Source organism: Stegodyphus dumicola, chromosome 9 (genome assembly GCF_044657685.1).
Source record: "Stegodyphus dumicola isolate Sdum_Otavi_A_Nest chromosome 9, ASM4465768v1".
Classification (NCBI taxonomy): Eukaryota; Metazoa; Arthropoda; class Arachnida; order Araneae; family Eresidae; genus Stegodyphus; species Stegodyphus dumicola.
In genome coordinates, this window is record NC_140776.1 from 113,620,304 (window position 1) to 113,640,839 (window position 20,536).

The 20,536-nt window shown below is 30.8% G+C and overlaps 1 protein-coding gene across 1 annotated transcript in view; it reads right to left on the reverse strand.

Moving 5' to 3' along the window:
- The window catches only part of LOC118202430 (diacylglycerol lipase-beta-like), a 116,011-nt gene that overhangs the window by 58,761 nt on the left and 36,714 nt on the right, over positions 1-20,536 (reverse strand). The window contains exons 5-8 of the mRNA XM_085823933.1: positions 14,955-15,104; positions 10,064-10,260; positions 5,822-5,915; positions 1,815-1,959 (exon numbers count right to left, since the gene is read on the reverse strand). Of these exons, the coding sequence (XP_085680059.1) occupies positions 1,815-1,959; positions 5,822-5,915; positions 10,064-10,260; positions 14,955-15,104 (586 nt within the window). The remainder of the gene's footprint in view (positions 1-1,814; positions 1,960-5,821; positions 5,916-10,063; positions 10,261-14,954; positions 15,105-20,536) is intronic.

The following is a 20,536-nucleotide window of genomic DNA, read 5'->3' on the forward strand; positions in this document are numbered from 1 at the left end:
AGGATTATTGTAATAAGATATGTCCAAATGAATGGAGACAGCACCAAGAAGAATTTCAAAGCAAGCATAAGAGCCAAATAATGAACTGGACAAAAGAAAAAGGATGGGTGCTGATTAAAACAAAAGGTTAAATATTTTTTTTTTTTTTTTGTCTTTAACATTATGAAGCAAAATTTCGTATAGCAAGGTGTGAGGGGTTCAATCTTTTATCTAACAGCTAAATGTGTAGGGACCTCGTGAACAGCTACGCTAATAATCGCTTTAGTTCAAGAACAGAGTCATAAACTCAAGAAGGGTTAGTTACCCTTTATTTCTCAAAATAAAGAGTTAAACAGTCGGCCCCTTTCTCAGGGCATACAGCAAAGCCTCCACTTGGGCTTGAACTCTAAATAATAACAAAGACTTGACTAATGCTTAACTAAAAAGATATAGCTGAAGCTATCAAAATTCTAAGTAGTTGGCCCTTAAATATCGAATAAGTTAGTGAAGCTATCAATGGCCTGAAATACGGCCGAGTGTAGTAACAGCTTAGAGAGAGATGTAGCCAAAAGGCGAACATAAGTTAGTCAGAAACTCCGAGGCTCTCTCTCAAAGTCAGTGGAACTTCGACTTAAATACAACTTACTCATTTGCATTAAATGCGATTCTCAAAGCACATTCTGGTAGAAAATTGTAAGCTGAAATTAGGAAAAACAGGAAATTAGCTTTAACTAAAATTAACTGTTAGAAACTTAGGATAAACCTTATAAGCAAACACTTTGAAGTAAATCGTCAAAAAACTTAATTGAAACTTTTTAAGTTTTTATTTTACAAAAGTTCTGGACAGAATTTCCATGAAATATTTTTATCTTGTTTAGTAAGCAAATTGCATGTTTTAAAGTACATTTATAGGTGAACTGCACTGAAGTATTTTCATTGAAAGTAAGATAAATTAGTTAATAAAATTGCAGCTAATCTATTAGGAAGAACTGGTAAGCTAATGTGCTCAAGATAAAAGTCCTTTTAAGACGTGTTTTTCCAGATCCAGTTGGAAAGTACAAAGAACTTTCATTAAAGATGATTTGAAATACTGTGCTTATTGTAAAGGAACCACAATTAGGTTAGGCTGAAAACTTTTCATAAAGTATGTTTAAGGCCTGTGTATTCAAAGTCTTTATCCTGTTTTGGGCAAGCGTGAATTTTTTTTTTTAAACTAAAAAGTTGTTTTTTTAATTTGCATTTCTATTATTTCTGATTTAGTTAAGCAGCTCATTCCCTCCATATGGTTATGTAGTTTTTTTTTAGATGTAAGATGGTCTATAGATAGGCTGTGCTGGTGCAACTGATTCTAGAGAATGTCCAAAGCAGTAAGATATGGTTGAAAGTTTAGCACATTAAAATTAGATAGAATTATGGTTCCTCTTAGAAAACTAAGATGTGAGTTCTTATCATGAACTTAATGCTTAGTCAAGCAGACTGTCACCTGTATTTTTAATTTTCAAGTAGAGATTTGTTAAGTATTCTTAAATGAATTTTAAAATGTACTTGTCTACAAGAAAATTGAAATTTATTTTCCATGATGATAACTTATGTACATAAATTTAATTTTACCTAATATGCAAATTCAAAGAGCTAGCTGTAAAATTAGGAACCCAAGCCCTCTTAAATCCAACAATAATTCTCATACAGTTACAACATATATTCAAATAAATTTCATTAACTAAAATGATTTGAAGAAAAAAGAATTTCCATGCTTTGAAAAACAAGATAATTCATTGATTAAAAACATTTCATTCTGATATCAAATTTATTAAAAATAATAAATTTTTATATACCAGTGCTGGTTAAGGAATCTGGTGACTGCACTGAAAAATTTTCAGAATGCTGTGAGGTAGAAACTCTATTTGTATTTTCCATTGCTTGTTTTTGTTGTAAAAGTATTAAACCAGCTGCAATATCCGATGGCACAAGATCTACATCCTGATCAGAAATGGGAGAGAGAAAAAAATAAGTAAATCATTACATTACATTTTAGTACAATTATACATCAAAGGTCAAAATAATTTGCTAAGGAAACCACAATCTAGTGGAACAATTACAACACAGAATGAACACATACATACACGCAATAAAATTGTTTGTAAATTGTATAAGAAATGTAACCAAATTACTCTTCACTGTCAGATCACAGAACTATTAACCCTCAAGGGTTAAAGATGCAAAACTGCATATGGAAATATGATTTTCTATTTCGTTACATAAGAAAAATTCTGCCAGCTCTTGATCTACTTGATTTTGGGTTGGATATATATACTGGAAAATAAGAAGTCCAGGTATAAAGTTAGATCTTTTTGGAATTATACCCATTCGTGATATTTTGGATTATACTGGAGTTTTGAAATATTATATTCATGATATATTGAACATGTACTGCTCAGAATGTTAAAACATTACTCACAAACAGGTGGGAGGAGAAAAAAATGAAGGTGGATGATTTTGAAGACTTAAAATATCACACCTCCTTAATTAGCTTTCATCTTTTCCTGGAAATTCATAATTTTGTAAAAGGTGTGTTCTACAAAAATGAATTCTGTGGCAAGCATACACACCCATAATAAGGCAAAAACACATACAGATAATTTTCAAACACATGACAAGTAAAATTTTATCTATTATTAATTCTTTTAGTGATGTTGACATATATGAATGTTTTCTGCCTTTCCTCTAATTGTCTAAACAAAAGAGGGTGGAGATAAAATTATCTATTCAAAATTTCTTTAGAATACTTTTAAAAAATATGGCAGCAGTGATAATATATCTTATCTAGCAGTAACTGTTCTTCAAATATTGTAACATCCATCGCCTTTGATGTCTTAAGTTCTAATTATTTCAAGAATATTGTTAATAAATTTCAAACAAAATAGCATATAATTTAGAAGTTTCAAAGATGGCATTAACCAGAAAATAAGACTTATAATATTAGCTGTATTTTATAGTTATAAGCACGCACACAAATACAAGTATATATATGTAGGCAGTGATTATTCTAAGTAATAATTTCCCCATAACCACAAATTTGATTACAGGCTTTGTTCAATTAACAATACATAAATTTTCTACTGTGCTAATGTCCATATGAGGAAAGAGAAGGTTGCAAAAAGATGTCAATTATTACAGAACGAGCAAGTAACTGAGTTCAGATACTGAAGAGCTAAAACTATTAACAGATACAGAAAAATATTAAAATTCAACTTATAACCAAGAAAAAATGCTCTAATTCTAATGAAAATATTCAAAGATAACATAATAATTTTGCCATTCCTTTTTGCAAAAAAAATCAAAGAAGCATTTTAAAAAGTGATGCAGAAGCTCATTGGCTGTGAATATGAGCAATATTCCTTATTTTGTGATTCATTACACTGAAAAGGATAATAAATTTGCTGATATACCACCACCTTCTGTCAGTTCTCATAAAATTAAATAATTGGCGACACTACATAAGTACAATTTAAACCCTTTCGAGATGGCCCACCTTTGTTTAAGATGGTCATGTGGGATGGAAAGGAATCGAAGGCAGTCATCACACAGGATGGGGTTTTGCATCGCTAAATCTAATTTTAAGAATAAATAAATAAATAAATAAATAAATAAAAGTTTCAGTTCTAGCAACATAATTTTTGGTACCATTTTAGATTATTACTTGAGCTCTTATATGTTAAAATTAGCATTTAATAACCTTTTTTCTTTATTTTACATGAAAATATATTAAAAAAATTACTTATCTTGTAAAATAATTTTTGGAAGCACTATTCAAATTATTCCAAAGATTTAATTTATTAAATTGATTAAAAAAGTTCAAAATTAATAAAACAACACATTAAAGACTAAAAGAATTACAGAAAAAAGAACAGGAAAAAGTAACAAAATTTAAAATGAAGATCGAGCGTGGTCATTCACAAAGCACGTAGAAGTATCACTTCCTAACTCGTAGAAGAAGTATAATTTTTTAACTCTTTAAAAAATGAATCATCACTCTTATCTATGTTAGTAAATGGTTCATTAACCATATGTGTGTATTCTACCTCTGATATATAATGCCTTCGCATCACAATAGACTGGAGTTGAGGCTTTCTGAAATAAAAAGGGAAGGACCCGAAATATATCTGAAGGCAATGTAAAATGTAAAAAAGCTCCACATAGCCAAATGGCTACTGCTTTTCACGAGTTACATTGGTGAAATAGCAGTTGCCGATGACTGGCGACTTTGTGGAAACACTAGGTGGATAATGTGAAGGTGCCTTTAATTCTTTATTCTAAATCTTAGTTTTAGTTTATATCTTTTGGTCTAACTGCATTTGATTCTATAATTTAGCATTTTAAAAATCAAGTAGGGGGAAGGGGATCTTTTTATCAACGTGATTTTAAACACAGTTAAATTAATAACAAATGCACATATAATCACATAAATAAACTTATTAATATATCATTTATAGATTTAACACAAAATAAACAAATTCATCCATTAAACATTAGTAACAAAATTTAATATCAATTAAATCATCATAAAATGTTCTACAAATCTCTTTACTCGATTAAAACAATTTAGACTGCATATATATTAATCAGAAAAATTATACTAATCCTGTTAGAAAAATTAAATTTCCAAAATTGAGTTTAATTTAGAAATAACCATATTGTTGCCTGCTCTTCTCACCTTTAAAAAAGGGCTTTTCTAATTGAAATTTTTTATAGCATTTCTTTTCTTGAGAAATTATTCACACAGAATTGCTCTTGAAATTAGCAATTAAAATTCAGATAAATTAAAAACCATGAGTTGAAGTGAAAAATTAGGAGTCTTCTAATTTTACTGGGAGGGGGAGTGGTGTAACTGGGGGAGCAACGGGGACATCTGTTCCCAGGCGCAGCTTCCACTGGCCACCAAACTGGTGTTCCTCACTGCATTTTGATAAACAGGAGAGATCTTCAGATGTCTCCAGGTGCTAAAAACTTTAGCTACATTTCTGGTAAAGTAAAAGGGTAGTAGCTCTCATACACTGATAGTCCCAGAACTCAATTTCTTTACAAGTTTATAATCTAGATTATGTTTACTAAGAAAACCTAATTTGCTTTACATGTTCCAAAAGCTGAACAACATAACTTTACCGAAATAAAAATAAAATAAAGATCAAACATACAATATAATGCACACACATTCCTAACATAGCTAAAAAGTTATGAATTTGTTCCATCAATTTAACATCAACTAATACTGCAAAACACACTAATGGAATTTTACAGCTTTTTTTCAATATTAATTTACAGATTAGTATTTGCTGATAATCATACTTTTCTATTAACCATAGCTGTCAAATATTATTTAGCTTTATATTCAGCGTTTGATGAAGTGCAATCTCTCTTATTCTTCCTTCCATATTCTTTTTATGTATATTCCAGTTACATTTAAATTCTTTTGTAATATCTAATGAATAGTGTTTATAATGACAGCTCATCACTCTCTCATTTGCAAGGTAAACAACAATACTAGGTTATGATATCATTTTGGCTATGAAAGTTTTAAAGCTTTACACATAAAAATACAAATAAACACTTTTTCACAATAAGAACTCTATGGATGAAAAATTATTTGTAGTAATAAAACTTTAGTAATAACTATTTTTAAATGATTTAAATGTCCCACCTACAAAATAACATAGCAATCATTGCTGTATACAATATTTAGCAAAAACTAGTGGTAAATTATTATGAACAATGACTTGTATAGCAAAAATTTCCAAATCTATACTTTTAATTAATAAAATTGTATTTAAAAAGTAAGACTCACCTCAAAATGATAAGTAAATAATTTTGAAATAGTTGAATAGGCACTCTTGCTTTGTTCATCCCTATTTCCACAACAGCAACAAAATAGACGAATTCTGTAAATGTTAAATGCAGAACAATAAATAAATCTTTTAAAAATTGATCCACATTACATGCCATCACACGATAAAATTTATGAAATTATTTTGATTTTCATATTTCCAACATATTTTTACTAAATTTAAAAGTTACAAAATTGATTATAATTATTTTTTAAGAACTGAAAGGGATTTTACCATAAAGAATATTTAGACAGAAAGTTTTATAGAAAAGTTGAAAACAGTTACCATGGATTGATATATGTTAAATTTTTATAAAAAATAATAAATAATAAAAATTTTTATAAAAAAAAAATTTAAAAAAAATTACTGAATTTCTTGGAATCCAAGATGCCACTAAAGGTAAATCTTAATTACTGCTTCAGCATTTGAGGGGGAGGGGGAATTACTTACAATTTAAGTTACAAATCTTACATTATTTACATCTGCACTTTATGAGGGAAAGCATCTATACATTTGTTTTGATATGGTAGACCCATCTTTGCTTATCTTCCCACAACAAGCTACCTCTGTTCTGTTCCACTGATGACATTTTCCAGAGAGATGTTGTTTATGTGAATACGGCATAGCCTTGAGGACATTCTGCCTATGGGAAGAGATGCCTTTAAGCAGGACTTCCAACTGGCAATTGGCTTGTGTACATGCTACACATAAGAAAAACCATGAAAATGCTCATGCAGCTAGCCTGTTTGCAGGATTCAAACCTCAGACTGAGCTACCAGTATTCAGTGAATCGGCCTCTGGTGGGCCTTTTACAAATAAGACTTTCTGAAAACTTTGTCTGTCAAGAATCTCTTTCTATGTTTCAGATATCCACTGAGCAAGAATCAAAGTAAACAGATTTGGAGCAGATAAACATTTAGTAATACCATAGACAGAAAGGCTAATCTACTAAAATGGCTGAATACTCCATTCTATATTAAAACAACATTCCATGGTATAATTAAAAAGAAAAAGTCAAATCCAACATGGTACTGAATTCAAAATGTTCTCTAATTTTCTGCCATCTAAAACATGGAAAAATATATGCCTTACATTCAAAGCAATACACAATTATTTTTAAAATGCCCTTTAATTTTCAGTTAATTAACCCCTTAACTGCCGCGAAAAACGTACAAGATTCATTTCCCAGTGCCACGGTTTTTCACAGAGGCGTGCGTAGTTATGCGATATATTAGGGGGAAAATAAGTGCAAGTTCTATTTTCTAAAAACTGTTTACTTTCATAAAATAAATAATAAAAGAAAAAAAATGAATGCACAAAATTTAATGTTTTGAGTAAAAGTATAATAAAAAGAAGTAAGTATAATAAAAATGATGTTTTTAAAATAAAAAAGATCCCTAAAATGGAATTTCGATCAATTCATTTTTAGACCAGTAAAGTGTAATATCAGGTTTCAGTGTTAGACCTTGTGAAATCAGTATGCCTAAAAAAAAAACATATATTTCTTCTGAACTGGTTGAATGCCACAATTTTGTTCTTGATTTTTCGTTTGCAAGGTGTTCGTTCATATATTCATCTACAAAACAGTTTCAGTAACAATATGAAGCACAAGCAGTTCATCAAAAAAGATAAATGGGTTTGAACCATCCGTTATATCTTTCTTTATTCCTGGAACCTACTACAAAAAGTAAATGAAATTGGAGAACACAGAATTAAAAAAAAAAAAAAAAAAATGTATTACTCAAACAACACCAGCCAATACCACGCAGTCATTACTTTTCCTGCTTTAGACACACTCTTTTCTCCAATTTCTCCCCACACTTCTCTGAAATAGTATTCTCCTTCGCATACTTTGTGAAGGTCATTGTGGTGTTGCATTCCAAATCTTTGCGAATAATTTTACGTGTAGCAGCGCAAAGCAAATGATAGTAGTTTGGAAACAGTTAACGCATCAGCCGAGCAAGGTGTATATATACACCCGCAGCAGTTAAGGGGTTAAAATATGAAAAAATAGCCTTACATTCAAAGAAGTAGTATGTTATTTTTGTAATGCCCTTATAACTTGCAGCCATTTAAAACAAGAAAAAAGATACCCCTTACATCCAAAGACATAGAATTTTATTTTTATAACTGATTTTAAACTCAGCAGGATGCATTTGAAAAGCTCCAATATAAAATACACTTATACATCTGATTTATTGTTACTATCATTAATATCTGATTATACAGCAAAAGACAACAACAACAACAACAACAACAACAACAAAAAAAAAAAAAAAAAAAAAAAAAAAAAAAAAACCTATACCGCTTCAGATCAGAGACTGTGTAGAGATTTGCAGATTTCAAGTTGTAAAAGAAAAATTGGTACTGTTGCATTATCCCCCCAACTGTGATAAGAATCATTGGGCAAAGCGCTATGCCAAAGTAGGCAACACAGAACTTTACAAAAATCTATTTTATCTGGCAGCTTGCTAAAGGTTGCATGTGTGATTTTGGAATGGTGGAGTTTCTTTTTTCTTGAACTGAATTGCATTTCAGCTATGGAATTTGTCTGCTAATGAAAAAGACAGTGTCACATTTTTTCAGAAATATAGCATATTGTTTAGTGTAGGCAGCAAAGTGTTCGAATGCAACACATTTGGCTAGCATTACTCATCTTCAACGTTGCATTATAGAAATCCTGCAGCTTGAAAATAATTTATGAACTGTTTTTAGGTGACTGTGTTAATAGTTTTCTTTGAAAACGTTGATACTTTTTTTTTTTTCTTTTTTAAAGTCTACGTGTACATGGAGAGCAATGCCAAGAATTCTGTAATTCTCTGATTATTTTGTTAAAACAGACCAAGAAAATAGAAAGTTAGGTGTTAAGGAAGTTTGTCGCATTTTTAATTTAGTTAATTTGTTACTGTTTTATGAAATTTTGAGGGTTCCTTTATAGATGTGGGTTTTATGTAATTTTGACTGTTTCATTATGGATGTTTCTTGCACCTTTAATTTCACTATTTCATTGCTGTTTTATGTAATTTTCAATGTGCTGCAATTTTTTCTTTTTTTAAATGGCTACTGTTTTTCACATATTAGGCTAGTGAAAAATTAGTCGGCAACAACTCATGACTTTGTGAGAAGGTTAAGCGGGTAATGTGATAATAATAATAATGATAGTAGTTGAAAAAAAAAAAAAAAAAAAAGGCAGCAAAAAAAATTAAAGAAAGCACATAAAAGTAAATAATTTCTTATATAATAAATAATTTTTTACATTTTTGAAACAAATGTTCTATTGCAATTTGTTCTAAAATTTCAGAACATTCTAGTTGATTTTTTTTTTTTTTTTTTTAAATTTCAGGTACACAGATTTGTTACTGCAGAAATTTAAAGATTTACCTTTTAAAGCCAAATTAGCATCAAATAGTATTTTTTAAGACTTCTGAATACCCCTGCCATGATCAGAATCTTTTTGCACTGGATTTAAAAACCTGTCAATGGTTTTAGTGTTAATCACTAGATAGGCATTTTCTTTGAATCTGTCACAATGTCTTCTTAAGATATTCCTTTCTTTCTTGTCCTTTAATTTGTATAAAGAAGCAATTCTTTTCACCCTAGTTTGATGTGTTCCAAATTCAGAAAAATTATCATTAAATTTGTTTGAATAAAAAATATATGTGACCGAAATTTATACTACCTGTTTATTAAAGTGAGCTTGGAAACAGATATTTAAAATTTAAAAGTTTTACAGTATTGCAATCTTATAAACTGCTTGGATGTCAAGTAATAGTGGATTGAAGTCTTTTATTGTACTTATGTATGGTACAATAGAAGACTTTATGGATTTTAAAAAAATGAATATTCAAATGCAGCAGTTCTTAAACTTTGATCTACAAAGTTCTGGGAGGATCCATGAATTGAGTCAGAGGCCCCAAGTGATTTTCAAATCTAAAATTGGTTTTTTATTTAATTTTATTATAAAGAATAAAATAAAAATATCCTGCAAATAAAATGTTGCGAGTTAGAAAATGATTTCATTTGGAAAGGATCCCTGAGCTCTTTAAGTACTACTGCACTAATGCATGCTTCCAAAGACTCACTAAGGACTCACTTTGTAAATATTTACTTTATGGGCTGCAAAATTCAACATTTTATATATATCAGATGTAAAAAACTAGACAGAAATGCAAAAAATGCATAAATAAAGTCATTTTACTTACTGCCACTCCCATACTTTTTTAGCCTTTTCAACACCAGCAGAATTTAAATTAATGTAGAGAGGCTGTGGTTCTCCTCTCTCTACATCTGCAACTCTGTGACCAGACCCATTGTTTCTGTAGTTGTTAATAGGATCAAAAACTAATAACATACCAAAAATCATAACTCCAAGCAAGGACCAACTACAAATTGCTATGATCTAAAAGGAAAACATATTCTTAATTTCATATTCAAAATAATATGCATATAAATGTCAAAAATTTTAAAATATGTATAAAATTCATATAGATTTATGCTAAATATGTCCAGTCTAAATGCTTTCTTTTTGATAATAAAACTTTAGAGAAATGAAATAAACCAATCCAGGCAAAGATAGAGATTAACGTGATAGATGAGGACACCAGTACTTTGCTATGGCTTGTTTTCAATGTTATGCTACAGGTGTTATGTACTTAGTACACTAATGTGAGTGATTATCCTGGCTTTGACAGCCTGTTCTTTCAATATGTATCTGCAGAATGTTTGCTGGTTTGCAATGGGAAAATGTAGATGATACCTTGATGTGAAGGAAAATGTGTTGGGGTTAATAAGCAAACATTCCTGAGTTTCTACATATACATTGGTTTTATGCTGAACCTTCAGAAATATTTTTAAATGGTCCATGACCAATTAAGTTAGATACTGTAAAGCTATTTTTCACTCTTGATTTATAATTGACAGCATTTCTTTAGTGATGTTTGATGCATACCATTAAACATCAGTTTTTAAGATTATAATGATGCTGAGCGATCTCTAAGCACTTAAACTATGTTTACACTGGTTCGTAGGCATGAAAAGTGGAAATGCAGGAAAAAAGTGTTCTCCAATGCTGTCAATTCATGCCAGAAACATTCACTTTAAAATTTTTCATACACACTCACTAGAGGGCTCTTCATATCAGAAACTTGAAATATGTATTCTTTTGCAGTATTTTGGCTTCCTACGGTTATATTTTTTAATTAATATGTATCAAATTTCTGCTATATCAAAATTCATGCTTCTTGCTTTACATACAAAAAGAAGCAGAAGGTAATGGGTTATATTAATATGTGAGAGGCAACTGCAGCAAGGAGATTGAAGTAATTTTAATTAGCAGATATGCTTGAATGACACTGAAAGACTTTTAATTAATTTCGTGTGACGCTTCATCAATTCAAACACTTATTTTTATCAGAATATCCCAGAAAGCAATCATTGTACATATATCCTTTTTTATTTTACTTATGAATTTTGTTGAATGATAGTAAAAAAAATTCTTATTTGCACCTTTTGATTTCAGAGAGTGAATCTGTCATGGAATAAGACACTTTAAAATTTGTTGCATAATGTATGTCGTACTTTCCTTAATGAACCTGATTTAATTAAAGTAATGAAATATATATAAAGTATGGATTTATGGGATTATCAAATATCACACCTGATAAAAAGAAGCAGTTTCTAAAATACTACTACTAATAATAATAATAATAAACAGAAAATTTTAAAACATATTTTCTGTTTTATGCACATACATTTTTAACTTTAAAGGTAACTATAATTAACTCAATCAGTCATTCACATCTTAACAAAGAGTCGTTGTCTCAATTTTAATTTATAAAGACACTTTAGTTTAAAACACACTAAAGTAACTGCATTTTATATATTATTATTTCTTTTGTATTTTGAAAATTGAATTCCACAATTAGTATCTGTGGAATAGAAAATTGAATTCCACAATTAGTAAATTTGCTAGAAGGCAAAGAGAGAGAAAAAATAATAATAATAATAATAATAATAATAATAATAAATAAATAAATAAATGAGCATGAGATGGATTTACTCAGCCGACTGATGTTTATTAATGTTTAACAATGCAGTCCAAAACAAAAAAGTGAAGTTTTTGATTAATTTCATGAGTTGATTTATTTTGTTAACATCACTGCTCATTGGTATACAAAGATTGTATAAAGCTGCATTGCCAGGCAACCAGTCTGTGCCACATCACAAAATCTGGTTCAGGGCTCTTGGCATAAAGTTCGAAATTTTCAACTTTATGCTGACTTGGAATAAGCATCGACCATTCCACATGTAAATAAATTTAGCTTCTTTCAGTGGGTGTCGCTTAGACCAGCAGTTGTCAATATTGTTACGAAATGTAAAGGCGCGGTGAGATGGCTTTCCCGTAAAGCAGCTTTAGGGTTGCCATAAAATAGCAAAGAGGGCAGTGTTGTCACATTTGGCGAGAAATCACCCACGTGGCGATATACCATGGACGGTTGGAGAACCTTCTGGAACGAATTCTTTCCGGAATACGCCAGAATGTTCCCGAACACAAGACGAAAGCTATATAAACCCTGCTGGTCCGCAGTCAGTGAGTGTGCGTCTCTCATCGAGTGAGTGCGCCTCGTCTAGCGAGTCGTGCAGAGTCAATCGAGTTGACAGCCGGGCAACGAGTGCGAGTAGGTCGAGTGCACCGAAGGAGTCTCTTTGTGTATTGCGGTTAGTGCATCGTCGAGAGAGGTGTTGAGCTCCGGAAACGACTGAACCGAGAGTCAGGAGTTGTGCTCTGTGTGTCATCGAGTGCATCGCGAGTTGTAGCGTGGAGAGTTCGAGAGTACATGGAGTTCTGAGAACGACCAAGCAGAGTCGGTTGCTTTGCAGGAAGCTGTCTCCACCGTGATAGCCTGATAACCTGAAGGCTGTGTCGTTGATCATGTCAGCGTGTTTACGGTAGTTCATCGACGACTGTAAAATGTGTTTTGGGGCTGTCTTAACAATATTGTCTAAATAAAGTATGTTTTGATACTTCATCAAGTGTCGTCGTTATTCACTCCAAATCTATGAACCCTGTACGAACGTAAAGGAAGAAAATAACGTAACGACTGGTGTCAGAAAACGAAAAAGCGTAACAACATTCAACTTTCGAAATATATGCAATTCTAATTTTCATTTGTTAATATAATTTTCGAAACATTTGGTGTTCAGCAGCATGCCTTTATGGAAATTCAGGCTATGCCCCCGATTATGAGTAACAATTAAAACACTATTAACACATCTCACTGATACACATATTTCGTTCACATTGGAAAATTATGTGAAAAGTACAAAAATATTACCTTCTTGTACAGAAAGCTTTGCATATCCATATCACTGAAAAGGAACTTCACAAAAAGCAAGTACAAACTGGCAAATGCAAAGCAATATCAATAAACTGAGGGTGCTATGCTGCCAATTTTTAATTATTGTAAACATAGTAATCATCGCTTATTCCGCAATGGCACCATCGATCAACAGTTAGACAAAACAAAAATGGAAACTTGCAGTGATGCAATTATAAACAAGAATGCAGATGGTTCTCACAAAAATCCATCAAGTTGCCTATTGACACTCAGAAAAACTGTGTTATTAATGACTACAATAAGCATATGTTTGTAATTCAAAAGGAAAGAGAATTCCAGTTTGCGCTATTATTGATAACAGCAGCATATCCATGGATGCCAACTCTCACTTTCAAATGTCGCTAGATACACCTGCAAAAATAACTAAAATGTCACTAAATTCAGAATGAATTTCGCTAAAAGTAGATTTTAAGATACAGCTAAATTGTTTTTCTTTTTTAAAGTATAATCCATATTCCATAATAAGTTTTGTTACTTGTCATTTTTTAAACTGAATCTTCATAAAAATATAAATAATGTTCGAATTTTTCTGTGGGCTATCAAAAAGTTTTCATGGACCAATGGTTGCTGACCACTGGCTTAAACCCTGTGTCACAGGTGTGAACGGAATTCCTCCATGTTATTTATTCTTTGTGACTATGCCCCTGTGACATTTATGTCGCCATCTGAACACAGCCTTATGTTATAAAATAATTGATCCACCTCAGTTTAATATTATTTATTTATTAATTAATTTTATTCCATCTTATTGCCAAGTCTCAAAATGTACATACAGCTTTAAAGTTGGATTTATTTCCTACTTTTTAATTCTCGCACTCTTATTCCCAAGTAATTCATAACAGGAGCGAGTTTCACATCGTCACTTAATCAATTCATTAGAGAATCGAGGACTTACTAGCTGATACATAATCATTTTACTATTTGTCAACTTTTGGATCTTCCTTTCTCTTTCTCTCTATATATACACAAACATAATAACTAACAACTGCTCTCTCCTCCCAGAAAAGATAAAACAGTAGCAGTCATTCTTTTTTCCCACAGTTCTCAAATCTGATTTATTTCAACTTAGTACATCCAATTACTCAATGTTAATTTAATTTTCATTTCCTTCTGTGAATAACAGGATTATTTTAGTTAAGTAGTTAAATAACAGGACAAAATACTTATTTTTCCAATTAATAATTAATACTGGGAGATTAGAATGAGGGGGGATGCACTTGCATTACACACACTTGGTTTATAACAATATAAAATATAAGTTACATTTATATACCTTTACAGTGGACCTATGCTAATTTCCAAAAAGAAATGCTGACTTTTTATTTCTTATACTCTTTTTGCCCCAAAAATTGAGAAAAATTTATTAAAAAACTTTTCATAATATTAGAAATTTGCAGAGCAAACTTAAACATTTTTACTGCAGATTATTTCTCACATTTTGAAATGCCAAGGCAATATATCAAGTAGAAAATCATGTCCTACAAACAACTCTCTTGCCCTAATCAAATGAAAAACACCGTTTTGCTAATATTAATAAAATACACATTGAAAGATAATAGTATGCTTCTTATAGCCAGGCAGTTTTAGTTTGCTAAAGTCTCAGCTAGTTTTTGCTCATTTTACTGCTTCATGTTCTTGCTTTATAAGAGCCTGCTAGTTTTTGCAGATTTCTAACAAGAAGTAAATGCTCTCTTACCTGGACGAGCAAAACCACTCTCTGTGGTTCACACAGATGATCCTGTACTGTAAAAGCCCATTTAGTACCTAAACCATTCCATACAGCTTCCATTATCATAACCAGTAATCGAAGATATAAAATTTTAGGAAGATGTCTTCTTGGTCGAGTCTATAAATTATAAAATTACCATTTCAATCAAAAACAATCTACACAAGAAAATGGTTTCAACGATAAATGAACTAGAGAGGACAATTTATTTGTAAAAACTGAATTTTATTTCTCATCTTTCTTATACTATTTTATGATTACTAAAATCTAAATATTCTTCTAAGCTACGTAGAGTCAAAATTTAAATAAATATTAACATAATTATTACTGTCCTTCAGTTATTTCACCATGGTTGTTTGATATTTCAAATTGTTTTAGTCTAAAATTATATTGTCTAAAACACATACAGTCAAACGTCTTTAATCTGGACTCGTCGGAACTTCGGCGATTCCAGATTATCAGTTTTTCCGGATTATAAATCATCAATTTAAATCTGGTAAGATGGCATGCAGAAATTATAAAATTAAAAATATGAAACCATAATTTATGAAATAAAGAGTAATTATAATCTAAAGGGTATCAAAATGTACACACAAAAAAAAGCTTAATATTTATTTACTTTATGAAACATTTCTTTCAATGCGCGCATGCATAAAGCATACATTCTGTAGAGCTGTTTTATTTAGTTGGTGAAAATTTGACATTTCATTTTCTGTTGTTTAAAAGAGGACTATACTGGTAGTCATTTTCTGTTAAATATATATAGCATCTATAACCATAAAAAAAAACCTAGCCGAAACATCTGGTGGTTTTCACATCTGGAGGTTACTGGATTTTTTTAATGTCAGTATTTACATTTGTATCAGTCTGTACATCCGAATGACAAGACATTCATATTTTAAACATAAAATAATGTATTCAGCTTAATATATACACGTTTTAACATTTGACAAATCTAATAACTAGTCGAAATTAGAAAATTGCAACCAGAAAACTATTTGATGTGTATTCATGATATTTATAATGACAAAATATTTTATTTAAATCATATCAAAGACGGAGTACGTCGAGATGAAATACTACATTTAGTAAGGAATTTTAAGCCAAATAAAATAAAAACATCTGCCCTGAAGATGAGGATAGTGCTGACAGATCAACTTCCAGTTCATTGTGCGCCACTACGCCCCTTCCTCAGAGCAGCATGAAATTGATAAGCAGATTTCGGAATGGTTAGAGAAACAAAGGATATGCCTTTATTCATTTTTTGCAGCAATTCCACTTTTTGCTTGATGAACATCGAAATATGCTTTTGCTTTGTAGATGATCTGGCAGCTCCAGAATCGGAAATTTTTGACAGAATCAAAAGTTCAAGCTTACTTTTATAAAATTGCTCCAACAGCCTGCAAAAAATAATAAGCCAGATCCAATTAGCAGATTAAGGAACAACGCAATCTGCAACATTAACTGAAATAGCTAATTAGATAATTTTAGCTTAGCTTATACCGTCCATTATACATTAAACGCACATGCATAAAGGTATTATGCGCATGCGTAAATGCATATGGGCATGCGTAAACGCATTATGCGTTTACACATGCGCAGAAAGTTTGTAGCTTTGAGGTCCAGATTATAGATCATTCCGGATTATGGATGTCCGGATTAAAGACTTTTGACTGTATTTAAATTACATACATACACAGGACTTAATAGCCATCACCATTAAAAATAAAATTATCAAAAATGCAGTAAATAATTACAACTGACAGAAATGCTATGGAATCATTTTTATTTTAAATTAAATTCTGTTCTTTTTTCCTCTACTATTTATCTCTCAATATTTACATTTTAGAAAAAAAAATATCAAATAAATTTTTACTTTTGTTTACTTTGGTGTTCAATAGCATGCAGTATTAAAAAACAGAAAGGAAAACTGCTTAAATTCTTTTGACAGTAGATAAAAAAGCAAACAGCCCATTTTTCTATTTACCGTATATACCCACGTATAAGTCGAGATATTTTGGACAGAAAAAAAGACTTCAAAGTGGGGGGTCGACTTATACACGGGGCCATAAAAAATTTAAAAAATCGAAAGTTCAAAAATTTCTTTATATAATGCAGTTGTTTTCTTCCTGCACTCAAATTGGACGACTTATCAAATAAGTCACTTACTTGAAGTAATTTCATGACTTAAATTATGTGACGAACTAATCACAGAGTTTCATACTTTAACTAGAGTAAGTTTCGATTAAACCAAAGAATTTTTGGCCCCCGAACAACCGATCAGTATCGAGCAATAAAAAAGTTTCGCCAACACGCCAAGAAAAGAGAAATGCAGGTAGTTTTTACGTATGTATAAGTCTTTATAATAGTTATTTTTCATTCATGAAATACACGTCAAAATTTAGTGGGGGGTCGACTTATACACGGGTTTCTTATTTTCTACGAATTTTTTATGTCGAAGTGGGGGAGTCGACTTATACGTGGGTATATACGGTAGCTTCTTTTTGAGGTTAGGGCAATGCTTAAAATTCTAAGCCAAAATTTTTTCATTGGATTAAAATGCTGAGAAACTATTTTATTTAGTAGAATTAAATGTTTGCAGAATTATTTTATTCAAAATTCTGTAGAGCTGTTTTATTTAGTTGGTGAAAATTTGACATTTCATTTTCTGTTGTTTAAAAGAGGACTATACTGGTAGTCATTTTCTGTTAAATATATATAGCATCTATAACCATAAAAAAAACCTAGCCGAAACATCTGGTGGTTTTCACATCTGGAGGTTACTGGATTTTTTTAATGTCAGTATTTACATTTGTATCAGTCTGTACATCCGAATGACAAGACATTCATATTTTAAACATAAAATAATGTATTCAGCTTAATATATACACGTTTTAACATTTGACAAATCTAATAACTTAAATAAATGCATCATATAAATGAAATTGGATTTTTCTGACTATCTACACCCTCATCTCCCCCCCAGAACGTATTCATAAGATTATGCACTATGCCATCGAAACTAATGCATTTATGAGGCAATCCAGGTGGACATGTAGCAGATGCACATTTCAGCACATGCATATTTCCACCTAACAAATTAGACAGTGATTTTTCTGATTAATCTTTGTTTCTACGTTGAGTACACTTTTCCCCCTCCTTCTAGTAATGAACTGTAATGTAACAGTAGAATTTGCTAGTTGATCAAGAAGAAAGCATTGCATTTCTTCAGAAATATGCCATTTCACCCAACAATAGAGCAAAAATTGGCACTCTACCATGCTGCACTTTCTAAACAATCAAATCTTATTAAAATTGAATACAAAAAATTGAAAACATCCCTGTATACATGGAGGGAACAACAACACACACAATGCCTTTTTGAGCGCACTGCCAAATCCATGCAATTTTCTAATTTTTTAAAATTAAAACAGATTAAAAAATTAGTCCTGCCTTTCAAAATTTTTCATTGTAACTGTAACCATGAGAGCTCTTTTCTTTTAAATCAATGCAATCTTGAGAGTACACTTTCAAATAATAATATATGAAATTTCATTTTGATTGGCTGAGCAGATAGGCTGTTAAGAATTCATATATCAGAGAATTTCTTTTAAGACCACCCCGTAGGTTGGCCATTTTGGGAGGAGGGTGCAGATAATCAAAAAGTACTAAAGACTGTTAAAATGCACAGACTGTAATGAAAATAATGATATATTTTAATATTCATCACTTTTTAATGCACATATGAACAGTGGAAAAGTCTCAACATCATTTAGTTAAAAGATACAAATTTAATGACTGCCACACAAAGCAAATGAACAACATTATAAAGCATAACTGTGGTGATGAAATATGCATCATATACAAGACATGTGGCCACAAATTTGATTAAATAGAAAATAAACCATAAAATTACCATTCTAATAAATAAAACATAAAAATAAATAAAACAATGCAAAAAAAAATAATAACAATAAAAAAGAATTAAAACATTTACAAATATTTACTACAGTACTCCATTCAACTTCTTAGAAACACTTGCGACTATCACGTGAATAGACGGTATGTTATTTGCTCTAATGTTTGCAATTCATGAAAGCTAATTTTTAACTTTTGAGTGTAATTTTTACATATCATAATATAAATTGATCAATCTGAAATTTTTCTTGTAATAAAGCTATGTCAGATTAGGCAATGAAGGATGTGGATAGAATTTTTAACCCTGTTCTCCATGAAAAACTTATTTCGCTCTTATTTCCAAATAAATGACCACTCAAATATTAATTCTCTTCACTCATAAATTGATTATTCTCAAAGAAAAACAATCACAGTGGAATTAAATTTTATGAATTAAATGGATTATTGAAAAAAAAAAAAAAAAAGATTTAAATCATTAGGAAGCGCTTTTATTACTTCAGTTGTTAAGAAAGTTCAGTTTGTTGAAAAAATGAATTTTTGCATGGAAACTGCTTGGAAACTCACTGACAAGCCACATAAAAGATACACGAAAGATCTGAAATCTTCAGCTATTAATCCCTTGTCTGTGGAATATACTTGAGAAAAACATGCAAAAAATGAAAAATTATTTTTTCCTTTTAATTTTATTTGTTATTATCATCAAAATGTTATAGACTATTAAAAAAATAAATGAAATAAGTACTATATTCAATATTTTCATATATACGGGAAAAGTTAACGGATTACAATAATTTTTGCTCAAATTACAGCAAAATAAATCAAATGACATATTGCTCAAGATAAATATAATAAACTAATACAACAATATTATTATTTATATCAACTGTCATGATTTTCATGCCCTCTCAGATTTTCTTTGAACTTCAAAAATCCTTTACAGTTTAGTAGATACAAAAACATGGCACAGTACACAAGCCTACATCACGGTCTTTATAATAAACTCAAGTTTGGCGTCATATCCACTTTCCCTTTTCATTAGTTTTATGACAACAAAGGAAACATTGTCTGGTTGGAGTAGTCTTTTTCTCCATTGGTAGAATATATTCAGGTGGTGGAAAGTGTCGACCTGTAAGCCACAAGTTTGATATATAATAAAGGTATTCCAAAGTGCTTGATCCAGAAGATGGGAAAAATATCTTTACGTACTATTTCTTTCCACGTTTTCCAGCAGTGGGATAATATGTAAAGTGTTGCTCAAGTTTATCATGTAGTTATAGTCAGCAACTACTTTAGGTTTCAGTTTCTTTTGCTTCTTTCTATCTTCTGTCTCAATCATTTCTGCAGTATGGACTGAAGAAAGCAGGTAAATTTCTTGTGCCATTTCAGGACTGTGACTTTCCCACGCTGGAAAGCCAGAACATCACCTTTCTTTCTTTTTTGAAGTCAGTGGTAAGTCCTTCTTGATTGCTCATATATTTGTAAATTTCAAGCTTGAACATTGGGAAAATGGCATATTATATTTTATGCATTGGAAAAAAGGGGCTTCACTGAATTGAAACACTGATTTTTCTGGTCGGCATTCCAAGATTGGCACATTTGCGTTGCCCAAACTGAATTCAGGTGTGACAGGCAAG